The 16,207-nt window shown below is 44.7% G+C and overlaps 1 protein-coding gene across 1 annotated transcript; it reads left to right on the forward strand.

Annotated features, from left to right (window-relative positions):
• Positions 1-955: 955 nt before the first annotated feature.
• On the forward strand, positions 956-15,465 carry LOC131083003 (meiosis inhibitor protein 1-like). Its single transcript, XM_058023282.1, has 11 exons — positions 956-983; positions 1,645-1,705; positions 2,998-3,053; positions 3,751-3,925; positions 4,018-4,165; positions 4,723-4,995; positions 8,033-8,198; positions 10,190-10,294; positions 11,968-12,078; positions 12,637-12,818; positions 15,188-15,465. Exons 1-11 carry the CDS (start codon positions 956-958, stop codon positions 15,284-15,286), a joined length of 1,404 nt encoding a protein of 467 aa, XP_057879265.1. The 3' UTR covers positions 15,287-15,465.
• The last annotated feature ends 742 nt before the right edge of the window (positions 15,466-16,207 follow it).

Here is a 16,207-nt window from a genome sequence, read left to right on the forward strand (position 1 = left end):
CTGTGGAGACTCATGAGTGCTTTAGTGCTCCATACAGGCCTGTCCCTAAGACACTTCAAGCAGAATTGTCAAAAGAATGGGACTTTCGTTGTGGTTCCTAACATTTAATAAAGTTTGTTTGTGCTTTGTAGTGGGCACTGGTGTATGGATTCTTGCAGTTAGGAGCTTGGAGATGTTTTGGTTGGTGTTTTCTTAACCAATCTCTTGGTAGGCAGCTGCAGTGGCACTGCTGTTTTCCTCCCTGACAGGAGGGTGCAGTGCATGTCCAGTTTGGCAAAGCTGGAGTCAGTGTTCTGTTTCTTGCTCATTGAACTTGGGTAAAAATTAATGGACTGTGAGAAAATTGTCCAGTGACCTTCAACAAGAGTGAGTTGAGTCATTCTGTTCTAAACAGTTCATGGTTGGATTCTGTAGAGAGCTCAAATGCCTGTGTTTGCCACTGCTCAGTGAAACACTGAGGCACAGGTGTTAAGTGTTGCTGAGGTCAGCTGCACTTAAACATATGTGTTGTATAGGAGAATTATCCATCTGACCTGTGAGAGCAGTAACTCCCAGGGCAATGTGGGCAGTAGGGTCAGTCACTGTGCATGAGGGCCTAACTGGTTGCCTGCTGGAGTCCAGGAGAAGTTTCTTATCTGGTGGGATGTCTTGCAGAGTTACCAGCACAGCTCATAGCGCTGGCAGGGGAGTTAGTTGTGTTCAAAGTGCTCTGTGAGCCTGCTCTGCTGCCAGGCATTTTCATTAAAGAATTGCTACTCCATTTGTTTGGATTTAGAAACCTGACTTTCTGGGCAGGCAGGAGGCTGGAAGGAAGCTGCTGCCTTCAGTGTTTATAGCACCTTGTGCACCTGATGTATTTATCTTCCCACAGAGCTATCTGGAAAGGGCTGTCAGCCCATCAGTGACAGAGGTTTTCATCTCAGCACTCAGTACCCTCTTTACAGTGGTGCCAAGCATGAGGAATAAGTTCTCCAAGAAGCTGGGTAGGAGGGTATTGTGGGATCATGTTCTCTGTGCTCTTAACTGGTGGAACTTGCTGCTACTGCATATTACTGAGGCAACAAGCCTAACATTGAGGCTTCATGTGGAGGATTCTATTACAGAATATTCTTATTCTATTATAGAATAAGAATAGAGTGCATGGTTGTGTTCAGCGGGATGGAAAAGTTATTTGGTCTAGCAATGATGATGGTAGAGGTTTCATTTTGGATAAGAATGTTGTGTTAGCTTTATCCTTCCCTTTAGAATAATTCAGAATTGAATTGGCTGTTCCTGTAGACAGGGATTATGCTGGAATTGTTGGTGGGATTTTCCTGTGTAGAAATCCTAGTTTAGTCTATGTATGCCTTCACACATCAAAGAGGTGATGTAGACAATTCCTCTGTTCTAAACATGTGAAATGGGCAAATCTTCACTTCTCCTCCTGAGAAAACAAAGTAACCTCAGATACTCTTCTCACACACAAACTTGGAGTAGTTTACTTTCTGAGAGGCAGCCTAATATGTATATTCTTACTGAGATGGCCTGCCCTCTTCACCAGGCTTGTATGGAGATGTGTGGGGGTGATTATGGGACCTGCCTACTCTTTTTCTTATCATACATGTTCTGTGCTCCTTTAACATCTCTGTCTTGCTTTCTGCCTAGCATCCTCGTCCTTCATCCGACTGACACTGGAGCTGAAGGCCAGATTTTGCTCTGTACAGAGGTATTGTGATGTGTGCATTGTTAGTGAGCCTAAAATTTCCAGATGGGAAAGTAGATCATGCCTTATCTAATACACCTGATTAGGCAAGATGAGAGACTCAGGAACGGTTGTGTCTTACTGAAAAATGCAAATGGTTACTGACAATGGAAGAGCTTGATGTGGGAGAAGGGAGAAGCAGTTTGGTAGGGGGTGGATGGATTTACACGGCATTGTGAGAATAATGTGCTCTGTCATGAGTTGCACAGATAGAGCAGCCTGACTTTGGAGCAGTCAGATCAGTGGGTGTTCTGAACAGAAGTACCACTAGCATCAGTTCCATCTGAGCTCTGGCTTCCTAAGCATTTACTACCACTGTTGTTGTTCCTCATGGTGTGATAATATATTAGAAATGGGGGGAAGGAGGATAGCTTCAGTAGCGGGTATTGTAAAAGATCTCCTGTAGTAGAGGCTATGATTTCTAGGTTGAGGAGTATTTGGAGAGACTCTCTGTGGGTCTGCAGAGATGTTTCACCTCCTCTTTCCTGTGACTGTACCTCATTTAAAAAGTAAACAAAACACAGAGCACTCCTAGTCCAGTTTACTAGTGTGGAACTTCGAGTGAGGGCATTTGTGCCTGTGAATGCACAAATTCATTGTGCCTGTGAATGCACAGGTGTGTGGTGGGAGGGATCCAGGTTTCTGAATAGAGCCCTGTGCTGTGCCAAGGATGGCGTGTTACAGATGTCTGCTTATGTCCTGTTCTGCAAGGAAATGGTTGGAGAGAAAGAAATGCCTGGAAATAGCTGTTCTCACCCTTTTAGTTGCTATTTTGGCATTCTTCAGTGTTCATCCCTGGCAGTGTCATTGCTAAAAAATCCAAGTGTCATTTGCCAGCGGAATCGTTGTATTGTGAGCTGCCCTTAAACATCTCCCATTCTCTGCAGTGTTAGGGTCCTGTCCTTATAGGACTCTCTGTGTAGACAAGGTGTGATGGCTGTGGGAGTACCCCACTGTATTCACATGGGCCCAAGGTATGAACGTGTTCACTGTTGTCACTGCACACACCCCCACATCTGTGAGCTGACAGTCCATTGGGAACTCTTAATTTTGCTGGAAGCCTAGGCTGGCTCCTAGAGTCTTCTTGTGATGGGGCAGGTGTTTGTATGTGATCATTCAGTAAAATGAGGTTCTGGCAGACAGTGTGTGATATCAGAAGTAGGAAGAGGATATTTCTAGCCTCCTTTACTGTATCTTTCTGTTCTTCTTCACAGTAATCCTGTCCTGAATCACACCTGTTCCAGCTTCCTCTGCAGCTTGTGCCTGAACCTTTACTCAGCCACAGAGAAGATGAGAACTTCTTCTCAGGAGGGCAAGTTTGGGGAAAGAGAAAAATTGCTTAATTTAGTTTGAGGCCCTGCCACCCTCTGTTTGGGCAACAGGTGAAAAAAAATAGAAAAGGACAAAGGAGAAGGGAAGGCAGGACACGCAAAGCTTGACTGAGGGATTTTTTTTTCCCAGCTTGTTTTTAAGCTGGTCCAGTAAGGACCAGCACAGAAAACGCTGAGAAAATGCCTTTTGAAGAGTTTGGAACCCTACCTGAAAGAATGCATTTCATCTACCTATGGTTTTGTTTACATGGGGGCATTTATTAGCACAGCTGTGCATGCTTAATTGAAACAAAATTACTTGCCACAGTCAAGTGGCATATCTGCAGATTAAGGTAATTTTTTCCCCTCTGGCATATTCTATAAAGCCTTCCTGTAACTGTAACTTTCCATAATAGGTAAGTCCCAAACAAATGAGGTGAAAGTTCCTACATCAGAAAAGCCACTTTTCCCATTAGCAGTGGTTGGTTGCCATACAGGCAGCATCAGCAAAGGGCTCAGAATCTCAAACAGAATGTGTTTTTTCATCCTTAAAGTGTCTTTTCATCCTTAAAGCCAGTTCTGTTAAATCAGGTTTCACACCACTATTGATGCCAAATCACAGAGGTGTGCTTGGTGTATGCAGACTGTGGAGTTATTCCATAGACATTGCTCATCATTTCCTTATGTTTTTATTTCTAGAGCAGGAGATGTCTGAGCTCCTGCAGAAGGGTCTGCCTCAGTTAAACTACACCATTGCTGAAAGCCTTCTCCTCCTGTCTGAAACCCCTGAGCCTTTCTTTTTGGATCAGTCTCTTTGCAGCCACCAGCACTGTTTTGTACTGCTCTTATACTTTGCCTACAGCTTTGGGGACAGGTGAGCCAAGACTATACAAAGCAAGTGGCCATGAATTGGTGTGTAAGGCATATCTATTGTTACTGTTTCTACTCCAATCTCCTTCAATGCAGGTTTGTTCCAGATGCAGAATTATTTCTAGCTGTAAGAAATTTTCTCCTGTCAGCACAGGACCATGGAGACTGTCTCCCTCCACACATACTCAGAGCTGCACTTTACCTCCTTTCTGTCTGTCAGGACAAAGGCAAAGCCCTGGATGTGGTAAAAGATTTCATTCCTACCTCTTGGAGCCTTTTTGTTGAAGCTAAGGTTTCTCCCCACTTACATCAACCTTCTTGTAGAAAGTATTTTGGCATAGGTGGTGAGCAGTGAATGAGTGAAGACTGTGCAGTGCATCTACACCCTGGAAAGTTAACTATGTAAATCCACAGGGGAATATAGATATGACAGAATAAACTTGTGTATGTGTGGGAAGTGTAACTGCGTTGGATAGGCTGTGAATTCACACACAGAATATATTGAATTTCATAGCTCAGGCTCCCAAACACATCTCCAGCCTCTGCAGCAGGCTTTCTAGTGTTCCCATATGGCTCTTTGCTGCTGCACAGCTTTGAGCTCTGTATAAAGCCTACAGGTTTCTTAGCCTTTGTGATGCAAATGGGCTTCACAAAATGATGTTTAACTGATGTGTTTGATTGTCTACTGAAAAGGCAGTGTGACTGTTTCTTGCAGTAAAGTCTCATCACTTCAGATGCTTTATATTCAGTATTAGTGGTTATTTTGTTCTCTGTCTCACTTCCCCTTTCCCTCTTTACCAGAGGTCTTTGTCTACCATAAGAAGGATCCTGGATAATCTTCTAGATCTGAGCTTGGTCTATGTCCATTGTCCTCTCCTGCTGAAATTCTTCCTGCGCTACCCTGAGCTCATGGGGAGATTTGGACACCAAGTCCTCCAACTCTGGTTTTCCTGGGAAGACTGCAAGCAGACTGAGGTTGAAGAATCTGATCTTGGCTCATCAGATCAGCTGAACAGTGCCAATCCATTGCTTTCCATTCTGAAGAGCAATTCCAGCATTTTGCTTATTTTACTGGTATGTGGCTTTCACAAGGACAGGCTGCTATCTTGGCCCTGATTTTGGGGGCTTTTTGGTTCTTAAAGCTTTTAGTGATGTTATGAAACCAAGGATTTTGATAGAAGGGGCCATGTGTGTGTACACAGACTTCCACCTGCCAGGGAAGCCTTATGTGGGAAATGGGACCTTGTATGTGTGTTATCTCTTTCTCTGTCATCCATCCACTGTGACAGGAAGAGATTCTCTGAGAGCTGGCTGGACAAGGATCCGAAGAGTTATGCTGATGTATGTCATGAAAAATCCCATTCCTTCCTCTATCCAGATACACAGCTGGGTACTTCAGATTCTTCAGTGCCAGCCTTTAAAGAAGCTGTTTTGCAAATCTGGGAGCAAAGCTTTGCTACTCATAGATGAGAAGGGTATAATGAACAAGAACTGTGAAAAAGCAGTGTGCAGAGAACAGGTCTTGAGGGCACAGCTTTCTGTTTGATTGAGGTTTTCATTTTGCCTCGTTTTAACTGGAGACTCTTGTCAGAGAATTTTGAAGTACTCTTGAGTTTTTAGGACAGCAAATAACATGTTTTATTGCTCTTAAAAGATAAAATAATAGTCTTGTGGCAGGGAAAATTAATCAGTTCAGGAGAGAAAGGGGTCTTGAAGTAGCAGGCTAGTGTGTTTGCCTATAGCTGGTGCGATGAGCTTTATTAACCCATGTACTCATGACACAGTTGTGTTCTGATGGCTGCTTAGAGGCCTTTTCTCACTTCCACTGCTCTCACCTTCCCATCACCCCTCCCCATCAGTGGTCTCTTGTCCCATGACTGTTGAGCCAGTCATATAGTAAATATTTTCTAACTTTTCCACAGAAGAACATGAGATTTGCTTGTAAGGGCAAAAGCTAAGAACTGTGATATTTCTTCTCCAGTCCCTTAGAGAAATTAAAACTAACTATCATTGAGAAGGCAAACCCATGTCAGCAAATGGTAAAGAAGTAAGAGGAAGCAAGGCTTAACTCTGAGTGGACATCCACTGGGCATTACAGAACATGTTTGTTCTGATCTAAGAGGCTATGGCTAAATTTTAATATCTGATATTACTGAAATGACTGCCAGGAGGCTTCTCAGGTGGGGCAGTTCTTTCACAGTTGGGATGATATTGCAGGGTAGGTAACAGCATCCAGGCATTTGATACATTGCAGAGCATTAGTAAAAGTGAGCAATGAGTTCACCTATCAGGACAAATTAAGGAAGTGAAGTGTCCCATGAGGCTTGTCCACTCTGTTACCTTTGGCAGTAGTTCTGGAACCTGTCACTCCATAAACTGAAGCAGGTCTGTCAATAAGCAAAACATAAATGGCGTCTCCCTTCCCTGAATTGTACAACATTCCTGCTTTCCCTTCTCTGTCTTGCCATATGTTCTTGCAGAAATAAATTCAATTAGCTCTGTTCCAGTCTTTAAAATAAGTTGTAATAAGTCACAGGCTTTGACAATTCACCTTTCAGTTGTGGAAGAGCATAAACAATCTGAATTTAGATGGACTAATAAAACAGTGCAATATGCAGGGCTAAATATACTGTCATATGGAAAGAAAACTTATGAGATGGATAACCTAAGCCTCAGAATACACTAGTGGACTGGAAAGGCCTCTGCATGGTACAGTGAAACAAGAATGAATGTCCTTCCAAGGATGACTTCTTTGCTTATCTGCTTTAAATAATTGCCTGGATTAGATATAACAGATGGTTAGTGACTTCATCTGAGACCTTGGGCTTCTGGGTAGGAAGGAACTGATTAACACAATGGTGCATTTGCCAGGACCAGAGAGGCTGTGGCCATTGCTTCATGTCATTTTTTGCTCTGTGTGCTCATCTGGGGATGAATGTAGTCATGATGACACACTGTCCCACTTGTCTTCTCCATGCTCCAGGTCTGAGGTGCTCTCTCAGAGAGCAGAGACGTTAGATTACATTCCTGAACTTCATATGAAGCACATCTATGTCAGCAGAGATGATTGTGCCGACATCTCCCTGCCCTTTGTTTGTGAAAGTCTCTGCTAGAGACAGGAACTCATCTCAGAACTAGAGAGCTTTTTCTGGCACAGACAGCCTGTTCTTTCCTTCTTTGCTTTCCTGGGGTACGGGGTCCCACAGCCATTTTCTCTGCATCATCAAAGCCTGGATGCATTACTGCTGTGTGGTAGGGGAAGGCAGCTGGGGGAGGCAGCAAGCTGTCCAGGCAGGCTGTGGGCTCAGTTGCTGAGACCAGTTTCCTGTTTACCTCTTCAACTCTACCATTGCAATGCAGTAGACAGGACTACTGCAGGAAGAGAGGAAAGGTAGTGCTGCCCTAACACATGTTGAGATGGTTATATTATGTCAGCACTACCAGGCATTTTCTGTCTGATATTTATACAACTGCCTCTGTACATGCTGTGCAATTTAATGTTATGTACCTCAACATGAAGACTATGCCCAAATTAAGCCTACTGGCTGTGGGATTCAGCTCAGAGACTCCAGAAAAAGCCCTGTAGTCGAGAGGCAGGCTTGTGAGCTGTGTACATGACTCTCCCCTTTCCTGTGATTGATTGCTTGCCCAGCTTACCTATGTTTCATGCAGTTTAGTTATGTTACTACTACACATAAAAGGCTGCCAGCCTTTTGAAAGTTGGGAACTATGGACTGACTCATAAGCTTGATTTTAGACAAGCATCTTCAATATGCAAGCTGATTTTTCAAAACAACATGGAGAGCAGAGGTACCAGAGATTCTGTTCTCTTGTTTGGTTCTCCCTTGTCTAAAACTGTGACCTTAAATATATGTTACCCTTACACTCACAGATCCAAATCATTCTTTAAATGGGGTATTACTCAGAGGTGCCTAACAGACATCAGTCCTTCTGCTTTATTCAGTTCTCTATTTAATCAGGAGATACTTAATCTTAATGGTGCTTTATTAGGCTGTTTCCCAAGGCACCAGATTACCATAATGGTATTAAACAGTGGTGACTTCTGTCTAATCAGGGTAGAAAGATAATGTGTTTGTTTCTTCCTTTGCAGGACCTGGTCTGCTCAAGCTCTGTGGAAGTGGCTTGGAAGGTGTTGATGACTCTAAGGACCTTTCTGGAAAGAAATGAGGATGTGCTTGTCTGTGACCTCCTTCGGAGCAGATTTTTACAGATTCTGCAACAGCTGCTGGTGGAGAGCAGCTCAGCCACCCTACAAGGTGACCCCTCCTCTGTGATTTGGTCTTGCTGTAAGATCAACTAGCTGTAGGGACACAGTCTGGGATAAAGTGGTTCTGAACTGCTGATGTAGCTTCAGTACTTACCTGCATGGGGAAATGGACAGAACTGTACTAATTTAATTTCCTTTTTCAGAGATTCATTTTGAAGTGAGAGCCTTTTTTCTAATTCAGGTTGTTCTGGCTTCAAACTGTGATTGTTAAACCAAAGCAAGGTTCTTTTATACTGCTGTCAGTGTTCAAATGGAGAGCTGTGCTGGTAAATCTTCCTGCTTGATAGGGGCCCAAGTGGTGGCTGAAAGACATCCTCCTTTTTGCCTCTTCTTTGTGCAAAACAGCTGGGTGTGCCTGAGGATTCACAGTTCCCAGGACACAGAAATCAGGAGCAAGTGTTGAATCACTCATGGTATTGATCCCCAAACAGGGACTGTGGTATCACCAGATCTTATAACTCTGTTAAGTCTCTCAAAGGAAGCAAAGCTGTGACTGAGGAAAGTCCCTGTTTTCCTTACTAGCCCTGTCTGGGATTTTGGAACTGTTGTCCCCATAAGAAAGGTGTTGTGCAAACCAGTCTGTGAGCTTGAACTGAAAGAGGGAGCAGTGCTAGGATGTCCTTGGCTCTTTCAGGGTAGAGACTTAGCACAACTTTTATTTGTTCCTGAGGGGGCCACTGATGCTTTTAACAGCTCTGCTGTGTTTGGAATGTTTTGTTGGGCAGCAGTTGGGATGGAAAGTGTTTTTGCTTTACCTCCAGCAAAGTCAGTAGGCTGGAGGAGGGGCATTGAAAGAGGGGCATGGTAGAGCATGAGGCTACAAGATCTGCTAAGTCTGATCTTGTTTGGAGTTGTGCACATTTGAACTTGCATATCCCTCTGCTGCTGATCTAGGGATGCCAGGAGCTGTGGGGAGGAAAATTGTCCATTTCCTATAGGGAGTCAGACCTATTCCTCCAAACCACTGGTGATGGAAGTAGGACAAAAAGGGCTTTTGCAAGATTTGAGCCCTTCTGCTGCCGCTCATATGTGTAGCTCTTCTTTGTATTGCATCTTGAACTTGTTAAGTGACATCCTGGCAACCCATGCAGAAAGTCAAACACCAGATGTACTCTGGAGACAGACTTCCTTGTCTCCCAGCACACAGGCAGCTCTGTGAGGCCTGGGGTAGTTAAGTCCAGGGGATCTGCATCCCTATTCAAACAGTAGTCTGCTTTTAGACAAGAAGGAGGCCCAACAGTGGGACTCCATCAGGAATATGTTAACATTAAAGACACCCATAAGTGTTTTCTCCTCAAAACTGAAAACTCATGTGCCTTTGTGGAAACATTTACTGGAGATGATAGTTGCTTGCTGTAGGTATGGCTGTACACAGTACAAAATCTTAACCTGTTTACAGCACTGTAAAAAAGTGAATAATAGGGCGAAGATTGCTCTGTGGGGTTGGTGGTCTAAATAGCCCCATTTTCCTTACATACAGGCCCAATGTGTGAGGTTCTCACTTCTGTCTCTGCCCTTCCTTGTAGGATGGGATGGACAGCATTTTTGCAGTCTCACTAGATGGAGGAGAGCAAATGCTGTGCAGCTGGGCTGCTGTCAAAACTAACAGCAATGGTCAAGTGGGCAGGAAGGGAGCAGTCTAGAAAGGGCTAATGACTTCTAGTTTATTAGCAGGATCAATTTCAAAGTGTGAGGAACGTGCTCCCTACATAGCTCATGAAGGGTATGAATGATCTTTTGTCCCCCTTCTTTAGTTGCTCCTAAAATGGTGTAGGCAGGATTCAGGTGTGTCTCAGGCCAATCCAGAGTGACAGAAAGGGGACCTGGTCCAGAGGGGACTGTAGAGATGAGAAAAACATTGGGGCTCTGTGTGTGTGTGTGTCCTTATCCTGCAGCCAGAAAATTAACAATTCCTGACACACTTTAAGGTACAACAGTTTGGAGTTCACTGACAAGTTGAGCTGTCTGTGCCCTTCTTAGCCAACAGGAACTTGCCTGTTTTGCTGAGCCTTCTTTTCCTGGTGCAGCTACGGAGCAAGGGCATAAGGGAGCTGGACAGCACAGACTTCAAGCTGCTTCACCAGGGTGAGTATGTGCATTCATCTTCTCCCAGGGAAGTGTTTGTTAATTGTTCCATAAGATGATTAGGGGCTTGCTCCTTGTCCTTTGAGAGAAGATTGACCTTGCATTATGGTAATGGTTGCTTTGAGATGCTTTCATAGCCAGAGCATTGTAAAGAGTTGTGGTAACTAACTCAGTTAACAAGGCCCAGGTTCTCTTCCTGTTGCTTTTACAATAATTTTTTTTCTCTGAAACCTCACAAGGTGGCCAAAGTATTCCCCTGACCATGACAAGATTTCAGGGTCAGTGGCTGTCGTTGGTTTGGCACGTGACCACATGGCTGCTGTGCTTCCTGACTCATTCCTGTCCATCCTTGCTATTATAGTCTGGTGGGGCTCAGGCTACAGTCTTGTCCTGTTAATCAGCTATCAGGAACCAGCAGTCTAGTGAAACTGGGCTTTCCTTGGAATGTGGATTCAGAGTATATGGCTCCCAACCAACTGCAGGGCTTGCCCACTCCACCCCAAAGACAGAAGAGCAGGCTGTATTTACCATACCATAACCTGCTGCCTTGTCTGGTGATCCTTACTTGGTGGCTTCTGCCTTCTTACTTGGCTATTGGAGGTTCATATAGCTGTGAAAAAAAGAAAAGATTATAGGAGGAAAGTTCAGCTGATCCATCCTCTCATCTCTTCCCTGCTCTGACAAATTGGTTTCTCCAGCAGACTTTGAAGGACTAGCCCCTTCAATTTGAAATGTTTCATATCTCAGAGCTGCCTGTGTTGCCCTTGTAAAGACGTGGCATTTCTCAGATATTCATTAGCCAAGGGAACTGGGGGTCTGGAGGAACCACAGCCTCTTTATCCCAGCCTTTTTAGCTGCTGTGATTTTAGAACACAGCTCAGCTTCTCCTAGGAGCCTCAAGCCCCTTTTGCTCTTGCTTTCTGCTTTGTTCTTTTTCCCCACAGCTCTCTCCCTACCTCAGACACCCCATTTATTCCCCCCTTGGCCTCCCAGCTGTGTTCTCTAGGGGTGGATGTGCAGGACACTTCTCTAATGAGGCCTCTTAGATAGAAGGGGCGTGTTGATGTGTGTGTTCTGAGAATTGCTTACTCAGGTTTTAAGCTCTCCAGAAGATCTCCAATGACAGTTTTGCTGAGCCCTGCAGTCCTGGATTTCCCTCCCTAACTCTTACTAAACATTGTTGCTAAGTTTGGTGCTTACAACAAACATGACATTTTACTCCTGGTGTGAGCAAATTGGTGAGAGTGGAGGAGCACAGCTCTCCATGGCTTTCCCCAGTCTGGTTGCCATGAGAGACAGTCACATGGTTGTTTATGCTTGTTCTAGTACTGGGATCAAACTCACACTGTGGAAGCAGATAACTCACACTGCAGGTTTTTCTCTGTGGAAACAGATGACCTGAAGTCCATTGCTCTTGGATTCATTACTGCCCAATGTGATATATGCACTCTAATGTACCTTTTTCAATTCCTCTCCCCCCTTCTGCGCTCATCCTTCACTGCACTGTCCACTCTAAAGCAAACACTGTAGAGCAAACACCTGTTGCTTTGTCTGTGCTATGCTGTGTTTATTTTCACTTTGTCTGAATTCCCTCCCCACTGACTGACTTCTTTCATTTGCTGAGGTGCTCTGTTAAGTTGGTGTCCTTGTTACACCTGTTCTTTTGTTTCCAGTCTGTAATCTCTGTGGGAAATGCAGGCCAAGGGACACTGACCTCCTGCAGCCATCCTTGAATTTTCTGTACTGGAGCCTTCATCAGACAACACCTTGTAGTCAACAGAGAGGTGAGGAAGGATTGTATTGATTGCTAAGTTAATTTCAGTGAGGATGTAGCTTGACAGAGACTGTATTCTAACTGTCTTAGCAGGTAAGGTGGATGTTTCCCCATCCAGACACAGAATTATAATTAAAGACCATTTCATACTTTGGATGAGGTTTTTTAAGTTGAGGGGTTTGGTTTGGTTTTGCTGCCTTCTCATGATTCAAGAATTGGCTGCTGAAAGACAGAATCACTGTATTTTTCTTGTTCATAAACACAGCAGTGGGCCTTTAGTGCCTAGCTTGAAATATCCTGGTATTGTCATAGTTCAAAAAAATTAAACAATGCTAGGGAAAAGCTCTAATTGACTTTCCTACTGTGTTGTTAGTTGATTAGCTGGCTGAGCAATTGCTTGTGTTCTGGGAGATGAATACCAGTAGCTGGACAGCCTCACTCAGATGAGCTGTGGCAGCTGGGCTACCTCACTGCAGCAGGGGTGTGCTCTGCACTTCTGTTGTGCTTGTCAAGGTTGTTTAACCTGTGCCATCCCATCACCCTCTCTGATTTTGTTTCTCTCGTGCAGCAGTAGCTGTGCTGCTCTCCAATGTGTCCTTGCTGGAACTCCTGCAGAAGGTTTTGGAATGCACCTGGCTGTGGTCCCCTCCTTCCAGACCTGCCTCCTTGTCATCTGAAGATGCCTTGCTGTGCTCTGGATGGCTGTTGGTGGCATCCCTTTTGCTTTATCAGCATCGCTACAATACTGAGGTTAGAACCACTCTAAACCCCTTCAGTGTTCAGGGTCAGCACATGGATAAACCTTAAAAATAAATATGTGTGTGAGTGTGTGTATATATATATATACATATATATATATATATATATATATATGAAAGTGTTTTGCTTTGGCCTGTAATATGATTGTGTAGATTTCTCTTTTGTTATTGTCCACAAGTTATTCCCTGCTGCACCTCTCTAGCAGGACTGGAAGTTAGCATGTCCCAGAAGGTCTGAGACACGAATCATTGAAGAGTTAAAGAGAGGTGCAAATCCTGTGGGGAGAAGTGCATACCCAGCTTTCCTGATCCAAATTATTTTCCTCTTCAGGACAGAGCAAAATATATTTTAAAACCGTTCTCAAGGGAAGACTAGGGGTGAAAGGCACAGCTCCCATGTTGTAAACTGCTTTTTTGTTACTGAAATGATCAATAGTGAGATAGAACCTATTATTGGCAAGTAAGTGTTCAATATTAGCAAGCTTTTATGAATGTGGGCAGCTGTCATTGTATTTGATGCTTTGCAGTCCAACAAGACATCTAAGCTGGAGTAGTCAGCTATTAATGGAATTACAACTTTGAAGGAAGCATTTTCCAATGTCAATACAAAGGAAAACGTTTCCTTTTGAAGTACCTACCCAGACCTCTCTTGGTATGGAGTTAGAGAGCATGTAATGAGTTGTGAGCTCTGCTCTTGCAGTTATGCCCAGCAGAGTATGCTCTTTGGGAGTTGGAACACCTGTTTGCAGATGATAAAATCACATTAAGGACACGCATGCATGTGCACAGAAAAGCAAGGGTTGGATTTCTAATGCTGAGGGAAGATGTTTTCCAGAAGACCAGCCCAGACCAGGTCTGCACTCATTACTTTGTCAGCATGCAGCCTCTGCTTAGGGCTCAGAGCATGGTACTTGTACAGGCTGTCAGCTGTGGGAATGCAGCCTGGCCCTGCTCTGAGAGCTGCTAAGTACAGCCTGCCTTCTCAGTTTCCACGTCAGGGCTGTGTCTGGTGCTGTGCCAGTCCCAAACGACATTCTAGTGTCAAGTGTCAAGTACTGAGCTTCATCTTGTGGGACTGATGCTCTCAGCTCCTATTGATCCTTGAAGTGCAATCATTTAGCAGCTTATAAGCCTGTTGCTGGATTTTATCAATACCACTGGCTTGTTGTGCTATGATATACAACCCAGAAATGCTTTTGCACCAGAGATGAGGACAGAAACTGCGGATACAGCTGGGAAATTGAAATGCTTCAAGACTGCTTCAATGTTTCTAGTCTTCAGCATTTCTAATTGTCAGTGTTTCTAATCTTCTGTTGAAGGGGAGGAAGCAGAAGAGTCACTTCTCTTGCTTCTTTCTGCTGCTCAGGGTAGCTGGAGCTGCACAAAGCATCCTGGAGACTCATAAGAGCACCTTTGTGGCTGTGAATGTGAGCTGATGACAGGCTGTCTCCCTGAGCCTACAGTTTTTAGAGGAGAACAGTGGCTTCAAGAAATGGCCACATGCATCTCAGACTGATGTTAATAGTGAGGATTTGTCTGGCCATAGCCAACTTACATCTTAACTGTGTTGCTGCTGCTGGCTTTACCCTGTGAATAAACAGGGCTCATGGGTGGCAGGCTATTGTTGGTTCTAAGATGAGTAGCCACTGCCACCATGTTGCAGGAGCTACTCCTAGTTCTCTGTGGAATATTTCTCTCTTCAGAAGAGTATTTAAAGGAATCAGTCCTGTGATCCTTTTGCCTGTCTTCCCATATCAACTCTCTGGCTTGTTGAAGAGTTTGAACCCTTCTGGGGTTCTCTGAGTCTTCATGCCCTTGCTCTTGAATGGCTGTTCTGTGAAGGAAACAATGTATTGCAGATTTCCCTCTCAACCCACCACTCCTATTTCACCAAGTTCCCAAGTCCCTAAACTCCTCTGCCACTTACACCCATGCAATAGTTCCTGTCCCTGGGCTCTCAGCAGGCCCCAGCTGCAGCAGGCAAGGACGGCTTCTGGCCACTGCTGGTTTTTGGCTGCCTGGCTCTTCAGTCCTGCTGCCTGGCTCTGTGGCTAAGGTAGAGCCACCTTGGTGGTGGCTGTTTCTGCCACTTCATGTGCTTGGCAGGCTGACAGCCACATGCCAGAGGTCCTGCAGGGAGTAGTGAGAACAAGACAGACAAGGTAGGCTGTGGTTTGGAAGCTGTGCAGCTCAGGCTAGTGGTGAGAGAAACATGAGGGTCCAATGATGTAACTCCCTTCTGTTCCCTTGGTTTTCAGTGGTCATCATGGGATACTGTCTAAGAACTAGGAGTACATAATGGAGCTTTCTATCTGCTCCAAACCAGCACCACTTGTTCTCTTCTATTTAATTCTCTTCTAGGTTCACCAGACACTCTCTGTAGACCTTACAGAAGTCCTGAATACAGTCATCTTCAGGAATAAGAAGCCAATCCTGCTGTTAGGTATTTACATCTGTTAGGGGGATTTGTCTGGAAGCAGCCACTAGTACCATGATACAAGCAGCAGGGGAGAACTAGTGACTGTGGAATGGAATGGAATGGAATGGAATGGAATGGAATGGAATGGAATGGAATGGAATGGAATGGAATGGAATGGTGGGGGTGCTGGAGGGAATCTGGAAACTTTGGTCCATTTGATGTTGTAAATGTGTAACTCGTGGTGAGAAGGGGAAAAGGGAAGTTCTGTAGTTGGACAGATCTTCCTTGGAGGTTGGTAGTGACATCTGGAACTGAGTGTGAACTGTGTTAGTGTCTCAAAGAAGGAGATTTACAAAGAAACTCATGTTGCCATTCCTGTCTACAGCTGTCAGCAGCTGCCAGACAACTCCGGTGGGCTATTAAGCTCACATATTCTCTCATCACCCTCTCCCATGCTGTTGCACAAGCACCAACACACAGGGTAGAGCAGAGAAAAACACTGACATACACTAATAAGCATCTCCCTGTCTAGTGAGCATCATGCAGTTCCTGAGAGCTGTCCTGCGACAGAACTTCTCCTCCTCCTTGCTGGTGATTGTTGGCCAAAACACAGCCCCAAATGCTGCTCAACCACAGCCATCATCACTGCAGGGCACTGCCCTGCACCCCCTTGCCATGCAGCAGGTCTTCTCACTTGTTGTCAGTCTGCAGAACCTTCTGGTGCATGTCCAGTTGCAGGTATGTGAAATATGACTTTTGGAACAACAGTAGTGTTGGGCTTCAAGCAGGAACAGTAACCTGAGGAGAAACCACCCTGCTGCAGAATCAAAGGGGCTGCCTGCTTGTTTTTTCTTCTGTCTGCATTTTCAACCCCATACAGATACGTGATGAGGAGGAGGGAAAATGCTCTTGCTGCAGCACAGTGCAGTGAGAGAGAAGGTAAATCAAGCTATGCAGTACTC

Source organism: Melospiza georgiana, chromosome 4 (genome assembly GCF_028018845.1).
Source record: "Melospiza georgiana isolate bMelGeo1 chromosome 4, bMelGeo1.pri, whole genome shotgun sequence".
NCBI lineage: Eukaryota > Metazoa > Chordata > Aves > Passeriformes > Passerellidae > Melospiza > Melospiza georgiana.

Excerpts from the sequence above, each read along its gene's own strand:
- LOC131083003 (XM_058023282.1), top strand. The coding sequence starts at position 956 with ATGAGGAATAAGTTCTCCAAGAAGCTGG. Across the intron at positions 1,706-2,997 it reads AGATTTTGCTCTGTACAGAG|CTTGTGCCTGAACCTTTACT; the intron begins GTATTGTGATGT and ends CTTCCTCTGCAG. Across the intron at positions 12,079-12,636 it reads ACCTTGTAGTCAACAGAGAG|CAGTAGCTGTGCTGCTCTCC; the intron begins GTGAGGAAGGAT and ends TCTCTCGTGCAG.